Source organism: Chrysochloris asiatica, unplaced genomic scaffold (genome assembly GCF_000296735.1).
Source record: "Chrysochloris asiatica unplaced genomic scaffold, ChrAsi1.0 scaffold00004, whole genome shotgun sequence".
Lineage (NCBI taxonomy): Eukaryota > Metazoa > Chordata > Mammalia > Afrosoricida > Chrysochloridae > Chrysochloris > Chrysochloris asiatica.
Window position 1 is genome coordinate 45,782,931 of NW_006408522.1, and position 19,361 is coordinate 45,802,291.

The 19,361-nt window shown below is 39.7% G+C and overlaps 1 protein-coding gene across 1 annotated transcript in view; it reads left to right on the forward strand.

The window, feature by feature from the left end:
- RYR3 (ryanodine receptor 3) overlaps positions 1 to 19,361 on the forward strand; it is a 775,913-nt gene that overhangs the window by 580,676 nt on the left and 175,876 nt on the right. Inside the window, exons 44-45 of the mRNA XM_006831810.1 lie at positions 11,222 to 11,402; positions 12,953 to 13,064. Of these exons, the coding sequence (XP_006831873.1) occupies positions 11,222 to 11,402; positions 12,953 to 13,064 (293 nt within the window). The remainder of the gene's footprint in view (positions 1 to 11,221; positions 11,403 to 12,952; positions 13,065 to 19,361) is intronic.

A 19,361-nucleotide genomic window follows, 5' to 3' on the forward strand; every position in this document is an offset into this window, starting at 1 on the left:
CACACCTGTCTTAATTTTAAACCATTCAATGTTCCTATGTTCTGTTTGAACAACTGCCTCTTGGCCCATGTACAGGTTCCTCATGAGCACAATTATGTGTTCCAGAATACTCATACTTCTCAATGTTGTCCATAGCTTGTCATGATCCACACAATCGAAAGCTTTTGCGTAGTCAATAAAGCACAGGTAAACATCTTCCTGATGTTCTCTGCTTTCAGCCAAGATCCATCAGACATCAGCAATGATATCCCTCATTCCACATCCTCTTCTGAGTCCATTTTGAACCTCTGAAATTCTCTGTCAATGTATGCTTACAGCCATTTCTGTATTAGTAAAACTTGACTCACGTGGGATATCAAAGATACTGTCCAATGATTCCCGCATTCCGTTTGGTCACCTCTCTTTGTAATAGGCACAAATATGGATCTCTTCCAATCAGTTTTCCAGATAGTTGTCTTCCAAATTTCTTGGCATAGAAGAGTGAGTGCCTCCAATGTCGCCCCACTTTCTTGAAAGATTTTAATGTTTATTCTATCAATTCCTAGTGCCTTGTTCTTCGCCAATTCCATCAATGAACCTTGGACTTCTTCCTTTCAGTATCATTAGCTCTTGATCATATACTACCTCTTGAAATGGTTGGATATCAACCATTTCCTTTTGGTACAGTGACTCTGTGTATTCCTTCCATCTTCTTTTGTTGCTTTCTACATCATTCAATAATTTGATGATGGAAAAGCTCCATATCATCAGCCAAAATAAGGCCAGGGGCAGATTTTGGAACAGACCATCAATTGCTCAAATGCAAATTCAAACTGAAGCTGAAGAAAATTAATAAAAGGCCATGAGATCCAAAATATGACCTTGATTATATCCCACCTGAATTTAGAGATCATCTAAACAGTTTTGATAACATTAAACACTAAGCACCAAAGAGTTGTGGGATGACATCAAGAACATCATACAGAAAGAAAGCAAAAAGTCATTGAGAAGACAAGAAAGAAGGAAAAGATCAAAATGGATGTCAGAAGAGACACTGAAACTTGCTCTCCAGGGTAGAGATGCTAAAGCAAATGGAAGAAATGAGGTAAAAGAGCTGAACAGAAAATTTCAAAGGTCAGCTCAGGAAGACAAAGTCAAATATTGCAATGAAATGTGCAAAGCTCTGGAATTAGAAAAGCAAAGGGAAGAACACGCTCAACATGTCTCAGGCTGGGGGAACTGAAGGAAAAAATTCAAGCCTTGACTTTCGTTATTGAAGGATTCTCTGGGCAAATTATTGAATGCGTTTTATTAACCTACTTAAATTCTATGATAATCCAATGAGGTGTAGGTAGTGTTATCATCCTCAGACTATGGAGGCTCTTAGGCACACAACTAGTAAGAACTAAAACCAGGATTTGAGCTGAAGCTGTTAAGCTCCGAAGTCCAAACTATAGGAACTATTATGTTGTATTGCCTTCCTAACACTGTAATGCACAAGAGAACTTGTCCAAAATTGTCGCATTATTTGATTATTGTTGGTGCATAGGTATTTTTAAAGGGTTTTAGTAAGTGTCCAAAAATGAAGCTTTTGATCTATCAAAGTACTAGAACTAGAAAATTCTAACGTTATTTTACTAGTGTTTTTTCCCCCTAATGTTTGTTTTAAATCTTCTTAACTGTGATTAGCACTTAAAAGAACTTCTTAATGCTTATGATTATTTTTCATTTTTAATTAGCTTACTGAGAAGGCTTCGGTTGTGTTTTAACTCTGAGAGTAATGCAATATGCAATTGAGAAGCTTCTATTTGCACAGCATTTGGAAACTATAACCAGTCTAGACACAGATGTGTTGGGGTAACTGTGATCAGTCCCGTCCTAACAGAGATCCGAGAAGATTTCTTCGGAGTCCACAGAAAGAAAAAGCTACTCTGTGATTTCTTGGAGTTCTTGACATTTGTGCTTCATTGATACCTTCCTCAGAGTACAAACTTAGTCGTGAGGAACACAACATCTTACAGTTTTAGTGAATCTGCCTCCACAGGCAGATTTGTCATCAGTAGCCATAACTGATTTATGAGAGGCTGTGAGATGTAACAAGACACACATTCTAGTAGGTCCGCCCTCAGTCCTTAACAAGCCACACCTGGAAACAGAGAAAGAACCCCTGAGTAGAGTGATGAGAAGCAGTCTTAAACAAAAAGCAATATCATTAACCCCACCTACCTGTGTGACACTGTAGGATAAGCACTGGACTGATAATCACTGTAGGATAAGCATTGTAGGATAAGGTTGGCATTCAAATTCACCAGCTGCTCCTCGAAAACCGGTCACTCTTGAGAGACCACATATAGGAACCCTATGACTCAGAACCAGCTTAACAGCACTTACAACAACACCTGTGTAATAACACCACCATCTGTGTAACAACACATGCCAAGAATGATGGTGCTTATAGGAACCCTGGACTCCTGGTATGACGCTGTCACATAATCACTGGGCTGCAACAAGGTTGGCAGTTCAAGCCCACCAGCTGCTCCTTGAAAACCCTATACAGGGTTGTTATGAGTCAGAACCAGCTTGACGGCACTTAACAACAACAAAGAAATCCTGGGTGGTACAAAATGCTAACACACTCTATTGCTAACTGAAATGGTGACAGTGTAAACTAGTCAGAGGCACCTCAGAAGTGCCTGGAGCTCTGCTTCTGAAAAGTCAGCCACTGAAAACCCTCACAGTTCTGCTCTGACACACATGGAGTTACCATGAGTTGGAACAGACTAGCAGTAGCTGATAAAATTGATCTGGCAATGGATGGGAAAAAGAGTTGCATACAAATAACTTTATACTTGAGAGAGAAACGGGTATATGTTAACAGGGTAGTGTGGGAGAGGACACAGACATGGGGTTCTTGAACCCCATAAATCTTTGGGGCAAAAGCATAAACTGGCCTCGTAGATTTGAAGGACATAACAGATGGTGGTGTTGCATGCCATCTAGTTGATTCCAACTCACAGCAACCTGTATAGGGTTTCCAAGGAGTAAGTGGTGGGTTTGAACTGCCGACCTTGTGGAATAATGTAACTTGGCAGTTATGGAATGATGTAGTCCAATGCTTATCCTACAGTGCCACAGTAGGATTCCATAAAAGCTGTAGATACTTAAAATAATAATCTGATTCATTTCTGTCACTAGGATTCCATAAAAGCTGTAGACACTTAAAATAATAATCTGATTCATTTCCATCCATGTGTTCATATTTTAGAATAAAAAAAGAAAGGATTATGGTGGTTGTTCTTCAGTGTGATTGGTACTAAAGACTGTATAGTTAGGACTGAAATGTGTAAGATGTTGTTCTTGTCCTCAAATTTATAATACAACTAGAAATTAACAACATAAAAGATTTTTTAATAGCAATTCAAGACAAATATGCATGGAAAACACCACAAAGCTTTTCAGGATACAGAGGGTGAGAAGTAGCTTTCAGCAAAAGGTAGAATTTGAGATACAGCTAACACAGGATTTGGTATATAATGTCTATGTTACTTCTTCTTAACAATTGTAATATATGTATTCTACCCCTATCCTACTGTCCTCTTCCTTCCACTGGGCCTTCCTGAATCACCATGCCTGAGAAGAGGAAGGAAATCAGTCACTGGAACAGTTAAAAGTGTTTATGGAGACAAAGGCAAGAAAATGTGACTCTGTAAAAAAAAAAAAAAAAAAAAAAATTTTAACCCTCAAACAGCATCAAAGTTTAGCACTTAGTAGATAGTCAAAACCCATACAGGTACACTTATTCCTCACTTAATGACTTGGTTAATTATGTTCCAAAGACCAGGTTGTTATGCAAAAATTAGCATTACATGAAAACAGAGGATGACTACATCATTCCATAACTGCCAAGTTACATCATTCCATAATTGCCAAGTTACATCATTCCATAACTACCAAGTTACATCATTGCATAGCTGCCAAGTTACATCATTCCATAATTACTAAACCACTGAGAGTCATGCTCCATCCACATTGGCACATAACCTTAATTTAACTGCTAAAACAATATTACTCTCACCTCTCAACTTGGTGTTCATTACTGCCAAAGGTGCATTGTTAGTACACAAAATTATCGCATAGTAGATTTTTCAGTGTTGGAAATTCACAATGTGAGATAACGAGATACTAAGTGAGAGGTAGGGGAAATAGAAAATAAATTCCTCAAGTAAAGAATCCAGTGGCAAACCAAAACCCAGAGCATAAAAATGAGGAACTCCTTGGATGTAGTGAAAGGATGTTTAGTTCTCTTTTTTTTACACTAAGTAAGTTGTTTGGAAACGTTCTTTCAGAGTTCCCTGTGTGGCCTACATCACAGTGTTAGCAGACCGTTCGTTATCTCAGTGAGGTTACCCACATGATAGATTTCATGCTTTCAGAGCACACCTCTATTATGACTCCAGGTTCCATTCACTCACACTTTATTTCACAAATTTCTTGAAAGAACCATATGGGCCCAAACTCTATAGAGTCATGAGCAAAATTTTAACACACAATTTTGGGTTCAACCACTTAATAAATTTTAGGGGTTACTGAGCCATTCCACCCTTGTAGTTTCATTCAGCCCCATCACTTTAAATTCCATATAAATGCTGATAATCCATAAATGTACATTTCCAGCCTTCTCATCTTCCCAGAGACGCAGATTGTTTATCCAGTTGACGTAAGGGTCTAATAAGCACCTCAGGTTTTACACATATTAAAGCCAAATTTATAATTATCTTTTCCAGTCCTGTTGCTGCAAGTTTTTGGGTCCACTGGGGTGACTCTGCTCTACTTGTCTCATTCTGTGGTCCAGGCTAGAGGAGCATGCAAAGTACGCTGTCTCTCACGGCAATGGCAGAAGTTGAAGGAGACAAACCCAAACACATCTCTCTCTGCCTACATCATGTTCACTAATACCTATTGGTCAAATCAACTTACAAGGCTGAGACCAAAACACATGGCCAAACCCCATCAAGGGAATTACATAGTCTTGGGCAAGAGATAGATTGTATAACAGGAAACTGAAGAATTGGAATCAGTAAATCAGCCCACATTACCCTGTATAATCTCTTCTCCATATAGCTACCAGAATGGTCTTTTAAAAATACTAATAAGATGGTTTAATTTCTCCTTTTAAACCATTTTCTTGTTTCTCATTGTGCTTAAAATAAAATCCAAACTCCTTATAACAGCTGCAGAGTCCTTACACAATCTGGCTCTTGTTTACCTAACCAACCTCGTCACTTAACTCAATCACCCCTATTTTTGAGATATCATCCCCTTTTTCTTTGCAAGTCCAACTTGCAAGCCTCAACCACAACAAATACCCAGTCCCTTCTCAAGATCTTTGTTGGGCCTTTCTGCTGGAACACTCTTCTTCCAACTCTTAGAACTGCTACCTTCTCAAACTTCTAGTCAAGCTCATATATCATTTCCTTATAAAGACTAACTTATCTAAAGACACTCAATGATTTTCTTCATAGGAGTGATGCCAGTCTGTTAACTATTATGCTTATTAATTTGTTTAACTTGTTTATTGCCTTCCAGATCCACTAGAATGGATACTTACTAGGGGCAGAACTTTGATGTTTTGTTCACTACATGTCCACTGTGTCTGGATCAGGAACTAACATGTAGCCTGGGCTAAATGAGCTGTTCAATTAATGAACAAATGAGCAAGCTAGCTCAACTGTGCTCTCTGTGCTCCAGAATTGTTTATGTGCACATCTCCAGCCACTCACTTCCCAAGCTAGGAAGTCTTAAGAAAAGTGTGTCCTCACCACTTGAAATGTTTGGGTTCATACACATTGCCTGACACCATATCTAAGTTAGCACTTCATAAGAAAAACTCTTGAGCCCTGAATGTCACCCTTATCTTGTCATTCTCAAGGTAAACAAGTAACAGTATTTTCAGACTCATTCCTATGAAGACCGCCCCCCCACCAAGTGCTCTCTCTGCAATGGGACATTATTGGGGACATGTTCTTTTCCTTATGACTAATTGAATCTGATAATGGACAACCCAAGCTCTTGTAAACAATGTCTGGTAAAGCAACGCTTCTCAGTTTTCCATCCAAGTTTGGGAAATGATTTATCATAAAAATGCACTCTCATTTATTTAAAAATTATACAAGGTTCTCTTGCCAGTGCTATATAAGAGGTACTTGGCATTCCTTGCTTTAAAGGAATTCATAATCTAAAAATATATTAATAGCAATAGTTGTAGTTAAAATTTATTTACTCATATCATGTAATCAGAGTCCTGGTGTGGCACTTAGGATAAGCACTGAACTATTAACTGCAAAGACAATGGTTCAAACCCTCTAGTTGCTCCTCAGAAACCCTATACAAAGTAACTATGAGTCGGAACCAACTAGATGGCATTTAACAACAACAAATGTGATCGGAAACAGGCTATGTGCTTTAAGTGTATTATTTCATTTAACCCTTCAAATGGTCGTAGAGATTATTTGAATTTTCAAGATTAGGAAACAATCATTTTAAACCTATACCTTGAGTCTTGATGAAGTCTGTATTGAATGCCTATTTTATAGCAGCTGTTAAGTCCCTTGAGTTTAGAGTTAGATAATTAGATTTATAGCCCTCATCTAGTTGAGTATATAGCATAGTGAGAAAAAAAGGATATAAACAATTCATTAATTACACTTGTGTTCAGTGCTTGGCAGAAAGGTGCTTGAGAGGCTAGTCCTCTGGGGCTTCCATGTTTATAAACTGATCCTGAAGGGTGAGTTTAACTAGGTCAAGGGTTTCCACCAAGGGCAAGGGAAAAGGAGAGCTTCCAGGCAGAAAAACTTGAAAACAGGGTCTGTAGATGGAACCTAGAGCAAAGTAGAGGGCTGAAGAGAAAATCACTGTATTGCAATTAATTGTGAAAATGACCATTTTACCAATAGTATAATGGGGAGAATTATTTCCACCGAACTTCTCAGGAATGTTGGAAACAGAAGAATAAAGTAAACACCGTTTTGAGAGCCTTTGAAGAAAGGAACTGTGAATGTTGCAGTGTTATTAAGCTCATTTTTCATTTTGGAATTCAAGCAAAAACACTGTTGTAAACCCTTGGGCAAAACTAGTTTACCTCAAATCTCTCTGCCATCAAAACTGCCTTCATGGTCAAATAATCAGCTTCCCTACAGTGGATTTGGTTTGCATTCAAGCTTGCTGAGCTACAGGTAATTAGGAAGAGGCTGTTTTCACCCTTCTAACTATGCCATCTTTGTGAAGCCTTTGGAAATTTTTTCTTTGGACCTTTCTCTAATTAGCAGAAATGGTTGCACTTCAGTTCCTTCTTCTTGCAGAATTACCGCCTCATATCCCACAGAAATTCACGTTTCAGTAACCAACAGATAGCTTCTTGGGTCAGCTCTAGGAGCCAACCTAATTAGCTTAGACCCAAGACCTCGGACTTATATAAAATAGGCTAATTTTGCAAGTGGATTTCAATAGAAAACTGCATATAGAAATCACGGTCTGATTTTTCAACTCAGATGTGCGTTGTGGTTCCATGTTCCATCAAACCCCATGACAAGAAGTGCTGTGGAAAGACCTATGTTGAATTCAGCATGCTGGTAAAAGAGAAAAAAAAAAAAAAAAGCTGTCTCACCCACGAGCATTTTTACCCTGGGAGTTGAACTAATCAGAGTACAGTATTTAAATAAGCTTGAATAACAGTGTTCTCCCCTCCTACCCCCACGGTTTTGATATTCGAAATGTCAAAGTTCTAGCTTTATTACTTTTGTACCTGGAAAGTGACCAACGGAGAAGGTACCTATGTGTGGTCGCTGATGAGCATTGGAGCCAATGACAATTGAAAGAGATGGACTGTGATTTATATCTATGACTAAAAATATGTACTGGTATTTTTCTGTAAGTATCACTCCTGTAATTGAAAACTATCAGGAATAAATGGCTAGGTTCAGATAATAGGAAAGCGTGGGTTTAGGATTAGCATCTTTACTTTATAAGAGCTATTCTACAAACTGCATAATGTCGCTCAAACTCTTGATTTCTCTCCTTTGGGAATATATTTGTTCTTTCTCTGGTACCATTATTATGTTTATTTTACTCTCTTTTGCATCTCCTGATAATTTTTTTTTTTTTTACAAATTCCTTACAAATATGGATTTTGCTTTAATATTTAATTCTTTTTTGGTATTGTGCATAACTTGAAATTTGAAGGAACACTTCTTTACAAACATCTTAGATTCTTCTTAAAGGCTTAAGCTATAAAACAGTAATTGCCTGCTTAAATTCCAGTTAATGAGATTATTTTTCAGAGTCATTAGTAATTCTGAAATGAACAGTGATACTTCTTACAATCTTGAGTTTCACCTACAGTACAGAAGACTAAGTGATAAAAGGGTGTTGGCAGTTCAAGCTGTAAATACAGGCATGCAGCTGTGATCTTTAGATGGGCTTTCTTTGGCTATAAGACCTTCGGACATGTTCAAGTACAAGTTTGTATGAGATATGAGTATAAGCTAATGTCAAGCATTCTGACACAGCCTCTTGGTTCCCTTTCACTTAATGGAGAAGTCTCAGAGTATGGTTTAGACCAATAGCCTCTCTCTTAAACTAGAAGAGGCAAACGTATCTCAATGGGAAGAATGAGACAGTGGCGTTAGAGCAGTGTGCATACTTGCATCACCACTAGCTAAAAAGCTGAAATAATAAGGTTCCCATGTTAATGTTTGTATCCACAATGCTTTTTGTGAAGTTGATTTATAAAAATGTTTCTTATAATGGTTTATAAAATTTTTCATTAAACAATGAAATAGCTGTGATGATTTGGAAATATGTCCACACAGATTTTGATACTCCTCCCTCTAAAAGATGGAGTCTGATTCTCTTCCCTTTGAGTGTAGACTGTACTTGATGAATTATTTCTTCTAAATAGTATGTGGTAGAGTGATTATAGAGCATGAGCTTATAAAAGCCGTCATAGGTTCTGTCTTGCTGTCTGTCTTGGATCACTTGCTCTATGGGAAGCCAAGTTCTGTGTACATAGACAATCAAGAGCCTTACAGAGAAGCCTATATGGTGAGAAATTGAGGTTTCCCCCAACATTAGTAAGGAATTGCTAACAACGATGTAAGAAGTCAGCCATCTTGGAAATGCATTCTCCAGACCTAGTCAAGACTTGAGCAGCCCTGGCTACCATTTTCACTGTGACCGCCTATGAGATCACAAGCTGAATCGCCCAATTTAATCACTCACAAATTCTTAACTAACAAAAAATGAGGTATTAAAAGTCTTTGTTGTTTTGACCTGGTAAGTTTTTAGGTCATGTTTTTATATAACAAAAAAATAATACTGTAGCCTATCAAGATTCAATCTCTGGCAATTCTCTAAGGAGATTTTAAAGATGTTTTAGGGAGTTTTTCTTTCAGGCTTTGTCTAATACACATCAAGAAAGTATTGTCTTAGAGTCTTAGCCTAGGGATAAATTCTCAGCTACAAATTAAGATTTAATTTAAAAGGTGTGTTTTATAATATTTTTCACAAGCAGTAGATTGCTGTCTAATATAAGCTTTGGCTCTGAGAAGCATGTATTGTCTCTACCTATGGGCACCAGTCCCACTGCTAAGTAACTTTTTCAGGAAATGAGACTCTAACATAGTTGTCTGTGGTTCATCTAGAGAGAAATACCCAATAAAGTGTAGTTCTCTAACCTTTATCTTCCTGAAGAGCCATTTTAGTCATAATTAAGGCAAGTGAACACTAAAGTATACTTGCTATCTAGATAAATGAGTTCAGAAATGCCCTGAAGTCCATCCATACAGCGCTTGTCGGGGACCTGCCTCGACATAGGGGTTCAGTTTACGAGGAGGAGATACCTGACGGCAATAAATATATAGTAGGAATACACAGAAAGAGACAGAGAGACAATGAGGCACCCCAAAGCCAGGGTGGATACATCACTGGTGGGCAGGCTTGGGAGTACAGGCATTGTGGCCTCTGCAGGCAGCAACTCACTGCCCTGCCATCTTTACTTCATGCCCTCCAACCCGTAATGCACTGCAATCTTTACTGCATGCCTTCCAACCCGTAATGCACACCTGGGGAGGCCCGGGCCTCTGCTTTATTTAGGGGAGATGCTTCACACCAAGCTGGGAGGGACTTAGGCAAGGTACAGCTAACATCAGTACTTTTCCAGACATTCAAGTAACTTTACATCATACTTCGCTGGTTCGAATCCCAGGCCAGCAACTTGGATTCTCAGGCCCAATTAACATATCTATAGCCCCTGAGCTCAGTTGGGGGAAGGTGAGAGGTAAGGACAAAAGCTTGGGCGGAGTCGCGCTGTTTTGGCTTCCTGAGCCAGGTTTTCAGGAGGACTTGAGACGCCCAGGTGAATGGGCTGCACCTGGAAAAGGATTAGGGAGGATGAGTTTTTGTCTATAGAACAAAGAACCGAGAAGTAGCTAAGATATTTTTAGTTAATCCTTTGGAGAAAGGCTTAACCTTGCAACCTTTAGTCTCGGCTTTAGGAAAATATCACATTTATCTGTGGATTATCAAAGGCTCCGTGTATTAATTTAATATATATAACTGAATATTAATATGAAAATCAATTTGCCATTAACTGCCAGTGGCCTCATTTGTTACACTCGGGCCTATAGGGCCTCGAACCTCTGACCAGTCTTAAACACGGTCCGCAACAAGCGCTGGTCCTCTTTGCATGTGTATTAGACTTTATAAGAGTACAGCTAGCAGGGTGGGGTGGGGATCAGATGTCACTTCTCCAGTTGTTCATTTAGGCACATCAGCTTGAGTTTCAGTTTTACCTTCTCTTGAGGAAGAAAACAAATAACTTAGCAGCTTACCATGGAGTTAATAAAAATGTAGTTATTTAGTTCTCTAAGGCATTTGTGAGTGAATCTGTAACCACTGGCAGACTCATTGGTGTTTATTTTGCCCTCAGGAGACTTAAATATAGTAGAAAAGTCCCTACCACACAAACTCCAGAGCTGAAGCATAAGAGTCTGTTCGATAATCATTATCCTTACTACTTCAAATACAGAGGTCCTAACCTTAATTTATCAACACTGTCTTTCTTGCCATTGATATTGCCTCCTAACCTTAAGAGTGTGGGACAGGTTCAGTCACATATTACTCTCCCAGCCTCATTAAGTCAACATGCATTCCAGGTTGTCCTTTCCAATGATACTCTTTTTCTTAGGTGAAAGTGTGGAAGAAAACGCTAGTGTCGTGGTCAAGCTGCTCATCAGGCGCCCAGAATGTTTCGGCCCAGCCCTAAGGGGTGAAGGAGGAAATGGCCTTTTGGCTGCTATGCAGGGTGCCATTAAGATCTCTGAGAACCCAGCCCTTGACCTCCCCTCTCAGGCATACAAGAGAGAAGTGTAAGTGAATGGAATTACTTTCTAGCTCATGAAATGTGGTTGGTGAGCTCCCCAATATTGTCATTATGCTGATGATTCTCCCTGATAGAGAAAACACAGGCCCTTTACAGTGTGGCTGCTGTTGTTATGTGCTGTGGAGTCAGTTCCAACTCATAGTGACCCTGGCTCACAGTCCAGTACTAATCCTACAGTGCCATGCCAGGAGTCCTTACAGTGTTATTAGAAATTTTAAATCACTTTGTCAAGTGCCTTATAAGCCTAGTGATCAGTGTTGCCTGCACCTCCTTTTGTTTCCCTGCTCTGATTAGACCAATCACAAGAGGCATCAAACTCTAATGGACAACACTAAGCCTCTCTATAGACTCCTGGTGTGGCACTGTAGGATCAATACTGGACTACAGACCACAAAGTTGACAGTTCAAACCCACCTGCTGCTCCACAGAAACCCCCTACAGGGTTGCTATGAGTCGGAACTGACTCAATGGCACTTAGCACCATCAAGCGTGTCTACAGCATCAGTATACTCCCTCATTCTGCATTACCACAGGTGGAAACTACGGAGGAAACCCATGTGGGGCAAGAGTACCTTCATTGTCTAACTCCAGTAAGCTTTCTTTTGAACATTGGTGCCTCATCTCATCTTATTGTATGCTGTTGAGTCGGTTCCAACCCATAACGACCCTGTGTAGGGTTTCTAAGGAGCGGCTGGTGAGCTTGAACTGCCAACCTAGCAGTTCAAACAGACTTAGGTAGTCCAGCGCATTAACCCTTAGCACCACACCAGGACTCCCTTGCCAAACCTCACCTTAAAAGAAATAATACCTTCCACTTCCTCTTCTGAACAGGCAACAACTAATTAGAAAAGGGTTTTGATTTTATTAGTAAAGAAAGAGAATAGCAGAACATGAAAAGCTGCTGCATTCATAGTCACGGTATTCAAAGGCTCAAGATATAGTTAATGGCTTGTCAGAGTTCCTTGTGACTTACCTTCATCGTATCTTCTGACCATTGCCCTTTCTTTTATCCCATCTTCTATGTTAGTCCTCAAGATCTAGAGAATGGATAAAACCCAGCAGAGATGTCTCTCTAGTCAGCTGGCTTTTTTCTTTGCCATCACTTCTGATAGGTGAACTGGAAAGAACTCAGAATACAAGCTGTCCTAACCTTATAATCTAATAGAAAACTGAGACCAAACTCATATAGCTTTGTGTCTAAGTTCTGATTCATGCTGCGTTCAGGAAGGAGAATGAATGAATAGTTGGTGAAAACTTTTAGGATTATGTACAACCTTGTGAGCATGTGTGATCTGCTTAAAAGTTGAAGGCACAAATGCCATGGAAAATATCTGTGCCCTTTGAGCCTAATGAACAAATTCACCTCTTTTACTTTTAAAGGGAGTGAGTCATTCAAGGGAAATTATGTATAATGCCCAAGATGACCAGAGTAAGAGATTGTATTTCAAGTAGCTAATGTGTAATAATATGGCAGACAGTACTTAGCCCAGAGTGTGCCAGTTGTCTTCACGTCTCTCTGTGTTGATTCTCTCTCAGCAGCATGGAGGACAGTGAAGAGGAAGAGGAGGTCGTGCATATGGGCAATGCAATCATGTCATTTTATTCAGCTCTTATAGATCTGCTGGGTCGTTGTGCTCCTGAAATGCATGTAAGTGATAAGAGTTCCCAGAAAACACCTTTGAAAGACCTGACCCAAGAACACTATAGATTTCCTGAACATAATTTCTTCTTCTCCCTGGCATTTCCTAACATGTCTGTCCTCAGTTCCTTTTAGCTAACATTAAAAGTTGTTTCCATCTCTGATACCTGATTCTGAAGCTTTTGAAGAAATGATTCCTGGATGAATCTGTGTGTTGTATAATTTCTCAGTAGCACTGGTAGGGCATGTTCACTACACATTATTGCGTTTCAGAAGCCTCCTTAAATTATATTTTCATATGCCACTACTTGGTGAAAATATGGCCATCTTGACAATTGATCCATGACCATTATTAAAACAGCTCCATATGGAAATCTTTTTTTCTTGTTGATCATATGTTATGGTTGTGTGCTGTTGTGTTGATTCTAAGTAGATTCTACAGGATAGAGTAAAACTACCCCATAGGGTTTCCTACACTGAAATCTTTATGGAAGCAGATCACCTGGTCTTTGGTCCCAGGCAGTGACTGGGGGGTTCAAACCTTCAGCCTTCCAATTAGCAACTGAGCGCTTAACCATTCATTGCATATCAGGGCACCTTGATCTTGGCATTAGGCCCCAGGAAAACAGTCTGTTTTCATGGTACATGGAGCTTTGCAGGCATCCAGAAAAGTTGGTCTGTTTTTGTCATTGTTGTCGTGAAGTACCTTCAAGTCAGTTCCAACCCATAGTGACCCTTGGTACAACAGAACGAAGCACTGCCTGATTTGTTTTTAGGTGGCATCTTTAAGACTTCTAGTTTTGAACTAAAAAAATGTGGGGTTTTTTTCCCCCTTTCCTCCTTTTTATCTTTTTCTGAGAGCTGTGAGAGGTTGACTTATTCCACGTATGACTTCACTGAACCTAAAAAGCTTGTAAAGAAAGGCAGTATCCACAAAGGCCCTATGGTCAAACTTCTGGAAAACCTGGGATGCTACAATTGTTCATCTGTGGGATGACAGCCAAAATACAGGAGTGCTATGGTCAGGTTGTGCTGAATGAGCCTTGTGTATCACACTATCCTTAACGTCAGTGCGTCTCAGTTCCTTGAGATAAAAACAAGTTGCCATCGTATACCTCATTCTGGGGTCCTGAGCCCAGTGAGACCTTTGGAATATGAGGCAAAGTGTGTTATTTCACATTAAAAGCATGTAAAAAAATAAGGTTTTTGTTTGCAATAAGCAAATTTTCAGACTTCTCAAAGTACATTTTTTTTGTGTGGGTGGGTAGATATTTATTTCTTTGTTTTAATAGTAGATATTATATAGCCTAACAGCTGAAATAATCTATAATATTATTTAAATTTTACAAGTTATCCACTAATTACCTTTTGTGATCCAAGATCTAGCTCAGATTCTCTTTTTATTTGAAACAATTGGGTCTCTGACTTTCCTGACCTTGACTTTTGATAAGTGTTGTTGTTAATTGCCATCGAGTTAATTCTGACTCATAGGGACCTTATATAGGATTTCCAAGAAGCAGCTGGTGGGTTTGAACCACTGACCTTGTGGTTTGCAATCCAGTGTTTATCTTCCAGTGCCACACCAAGACTCCAATCCAAGTACTTACCAGGCCTGACCCTCCTTAGCTTCTGAGATCAGACAAGATTAGGTGCTTTCAGAGTGGTATGGCTGTAGACTAACCCATTATTCTGTAGATTTTTTTTCCTTTTTTTTTTTTATTGTGAATTATGTGAGTTTACATGGGAGATGATCAGTTTTACATTCATCCTACTGTGTTTCATTTCATTGCAATAATTACAGTCCCCTCCATGCATCATCAATCAACCAAAGGGTACACCCCACAGGCCCACCCCACCCTCCAGCCATCAACACACAGCCCCTTTCCATCCCTAAATCCATTGTCCCCAGCCACTCCATCTCTCCAAGTCCTTGTCTCCATCCCTGGTGTCACTGCCTCTCAAGGTAGGGTCATGCTCTCTGTTCTTCTCACTTGATGGTCCCAGGGACCTCCGTTCCTGGGCTTCAAAATCAATCACTCTCCTCCTTTTGTCAAAAAACATCTACCTCAGCTCAAAAGAGGGAACAAATCTTTACAGCAAGGATCATTCCCACCCCTTCCATACACAGAGTAGACAGGGATGGGCAATTTGGACATTGGCTACCCAACATGGGGAGACTACAAAGGCAAGAAGTGACTGGCTTACAAGCTTTCAAGAGGGAACCTAGATCCAGAAGGTGTGGAGGAAGGTAGAATCTCCACTGAGTAGTATCCAATCTGTCTAGGCGGGGCTGATGAAAGGAAATGCCTATAGGTCTCTTGTTATACTATAGTGAATAATTGTTATCAGCACTGATTATGAGGGTTGGAAATGTAAAGGTGGACATTTTGTAGCAAAAGGAGGGGTGTGATTAACTTTGCAGTCTAGGAGCGGAGGTCCCTGGGACCATCAGTGGAAAAAGAGCAGAGACCAGGACCCTACTCAGAAAAGCAGTGATGCCTGAGATGGAGGCAGAGATGATGACGTGGAGAGATGGAGCAGCTGGAGACTTTAGACACAGAGAGGGAGAGGGGCCGTGTGCTGACGACTGGGGGACAGGCTTGCAGGGTATATGCTTTGGTTGGTTGATGATACATGGAGGGGATTGTAACCACGGCAATGAAATGATATACGATAGGATGAATGTAAAATTAATGTTCTCCCATGTAAACTATCACATAATTCACAGTAAAACATTTTTTAAAAATCATAAATTGAGATTTAAAAAATAAAAATAAAAAAAAAACATCTACCTCTACATTTCCGACCTTCACAGTCAGTCCTGATGGGAATTATTCACTATTGTATCACAGAGTCTTAACCCCATTTCCTTTCACCAGCTTGGTCCCAACAGATTGGAAATCATTCAGTGGAGGTTCTACCTACCCCTGCCCCTCTTGAAACTAGGCTCCCTTTTGAAAGTTTGTAAGCCAGTCATTTCTTGCCTTCATAGGCTCCCCCTCACCCATTTTGGGTAGCCAATGTTCAGGTTGCCCGTCCCTGTCAACCCTGTGTACCGAGGGGGTGGGAGTGATCCCTGCTATAAAGATTTGTTCCCTTTACCTATCCATAAGTATAGGTAAAGTTCATCAGTTTTAGTGGGTTACTTCTTCTTCTTTCCTCTTATTTCTTCTTCTAGTCAGCTTCTGATCATCCATCCATTGAAGCCTGGTCAAGTGGGTACTGTCTGCATGTATGGGTGTTCTTGTGCATCTCCCCTCACTTCATATCTGCTGGATGCTTCACTCTCTGCTCTAGTCCTCTGTGACCATGTCATTGCCTCTGGCCCAGGAATCCCTAGGTCTTGCCATACCACTGGCCATCCAGGTCTCCATCTGGGTTCACAGGAGTCTATTGAATGTGATTGGACTCAGATCCCAACTTCATTGCTCTTTTGCCCCTCTTCCCCTAATTGGTGACCAGCCAGACCAGATACCTGCTTGTGTATTCCCCTTGAGTCCCAGTCTTGGATGGGAGTTTGCTCTGAGGGGACCCAACCACTTGCCTTGATGGCTCCTGAGCAAACAGCTTACTTGTTCTTGTACTAATCAATCAGACTGTCATTATTGTTTCGGATTTTTCCTGCTGGTCTTTTTTCATGAAGTATCTTCTGTTCTTCTGGCCGCTCCAGGCTGGTCTAGTTGTCTTTTCCAGTGGAAATTTCCCACCTCAGACAGTTCAGGATGGGGTTCTGGTTTCTACCTATGCAATGCAAAAGCTCCACAGGAGGCCTCCTTCACTGGGCAACTTCTAGCCTCCTTTAAGATACTCCAGTCAGTTATAGGCTGAAGACGGACTTACAAGCTTTCTCTCTATGTGTGTGTGTGTGTTATGTGCCATCGAGTCGGTTCCAACCCACAGCGACCCTGTACAGGGTTTCCGAGGGTGTAAATCTTTACGGGAGTAGAAAGCCTCATCATATATATATATTCCCCCCCCCCCCCTTTTTAGGGTGGGTTCTTTTTCGTAGTCTTTTACAATACTGGTCCTATGCAGTATTTCTCCTTTTGTGACTAATTTCACTCAGCATAATGTCCTCAAGGTTCATCCATGTTATGTGGTGGCTTGCTGTTTGCTTGTTGTTCTTAAAGGTAGCATAATAATAATATTCCATTGTGTGTATGTACCACAGTTTGTTTATCCATTCTTCAGCTGATGGGCGCTTAGGCTGTCTCCATCTCTTTGCTATTGTAAATAGTGCTGCTATGAACATTGGTGTGCATATATATACTTGTATTATGGCTCGTATTTCTTGTGGGTAAATACCAAGTAGAGGAATTGCTGGATCATAAGGTATTTCTATTTCCAACCTTCTGAGGAAGTGCCATATTGCTTTCCAGAGTGGTTGAACCATTTTGCAATCCCACCAACAATGTAGGAGGGTCCCAGTCTCTCCACATCCTCACCAGCATTTATTGTATTCTACTTTTTTGATCTTTGATGTTATTGCTGGTGTGAGATGATATCTCATTCTTGTTTTGATTTGCATCTCTCTGATGGCTCCTATAAAGATTTACAGCCTCAGGAACCCTGTACAGGATCGCTATGCGTCTGAACCAATTCCACGACACATAACAACAACAACAATAGCTAGTGATTGTGAACATTTCTTCATATGTTTGCTGGCTGCCCAGATCTCATCCTTGGTGAAGTGTCTTTTCATGTCCTGTGCCCATTTTTTAATTGGGTTATTTGCTTTTTCTTGTAGAGGTGTTGTAGTTTCCTATATATTTTAGAAATGAGTCCCTTATCTGATATGACATTGCAAAAGATTTTTTCCCGTTCTGTGGGTTCCCTTTTTACTCTTTTGGTGAAGTCTTTTGATGCACATAAGTTTTTAATTTTTAGTATGCCCCACTCATCTATTTTGTCTACTTTTGTTTGTGTAATTTTCAAAATGTTTGGTAGTCTGTCTATTCCCTGTATTAGAGCCCTCAACATTTGTCCCTGAATTTTCATTGATGACTTTCATAATTTTGGGATTCACTTTTAGGTCTTTAATCCATGTTGAGTTGGTTTTTGTATAAGGCATGAGGTAAAGGTCTTGTTTCAGTCTTTTGTGTATCACTTTCCAGTTCTACCAGCACCATCTGTTAAAGAGACTAGCTCCTCCCCATGCAGTATACTTAGGCAGTTTGTCAAAAATCAGTTGACTATGTGGATGGATTAATTTCTGGATCCTCAATTCTGTTCCTTTGATCAATGTATTTTTCATGGTACCAGTACGAGGCCGTTTTAACCACTGTAACCATGTAGTAGATTTTAAAATCAGGCAGTGAGAAGTCTCCAACCTTCTTGTTCTTCTGAAGCAATGCTTTGCTTATCCTGGCTCTCTTTCCTTTCCATATAAAGTTTATAATTATATTTTCCATCTCTTTGAAGAATGTTGTTAGACTCTGGATTGGAATTGCATTATATGTGTAAATTGCTTTAGGCAGTATTGACATTTTCACGTAGTTGAGTCTTCTATCCAGGAACATGGTATGTTCTTCCACTTCTGTAAGTCTCTTTTGGTTTCTTATAGTAGTGTTTTATAATTTTCTTTGTATAGGTCCTTTGTTTCTCTGGTTATGTTTACTCCTAAATATTGCATCCATAGGGTGGTTATTGTAAATGATATTGCTTTCCTAATATCCTTTTCAGTGTTGTCATTGTTACTATAGAGGAATCCAACTGATTTTTGTATGTTAATCTAATACCCTGCTACTTTGCTGAATCTTCCAGTGATGTCTAGTAGCTTTCTTATACTGAGTCTTTGGGGTTTTCTATGTATAGGATCATATCGTCTGCAAACAGAGAGAGTATAATTTCCTCTTTGCCAATTTGGATGCCTTTAATTTCCCTGTCTTGCCATATAGCTCTGGCTAAGACTTCCAAAACAATATTGAATAGGGCATCCTTGTCTAGTTCCTGTTCACAGAGGGAAGGCTTTCAGTTTCTCTCCAATGAGAGTGATTTAGGCTGTTGGTTTTGTATATATGCTCTGGCTTATGTTGTGGAATTTCCCTTCAATTCCTACTTTATTGAGTGTTTTTATCAGGAATGGATGCTGGAGTTTGTCAAATGCCTTTTCTGCATCAATAGATATAATCATATGGTTCTTTTCCTTTTTCTTATTTATATGGTGGATTACATTGATTATTTTTCTAATGCTGAACCATCTTTGCATCCCTTTTATGAAACCCACTTGGTTATGATGTACTATTTTTTTTTTTTTTTTTGATGTGCTGCTGGATTCTGTTGGCTAGGATTTTGTTGAGATTTTTT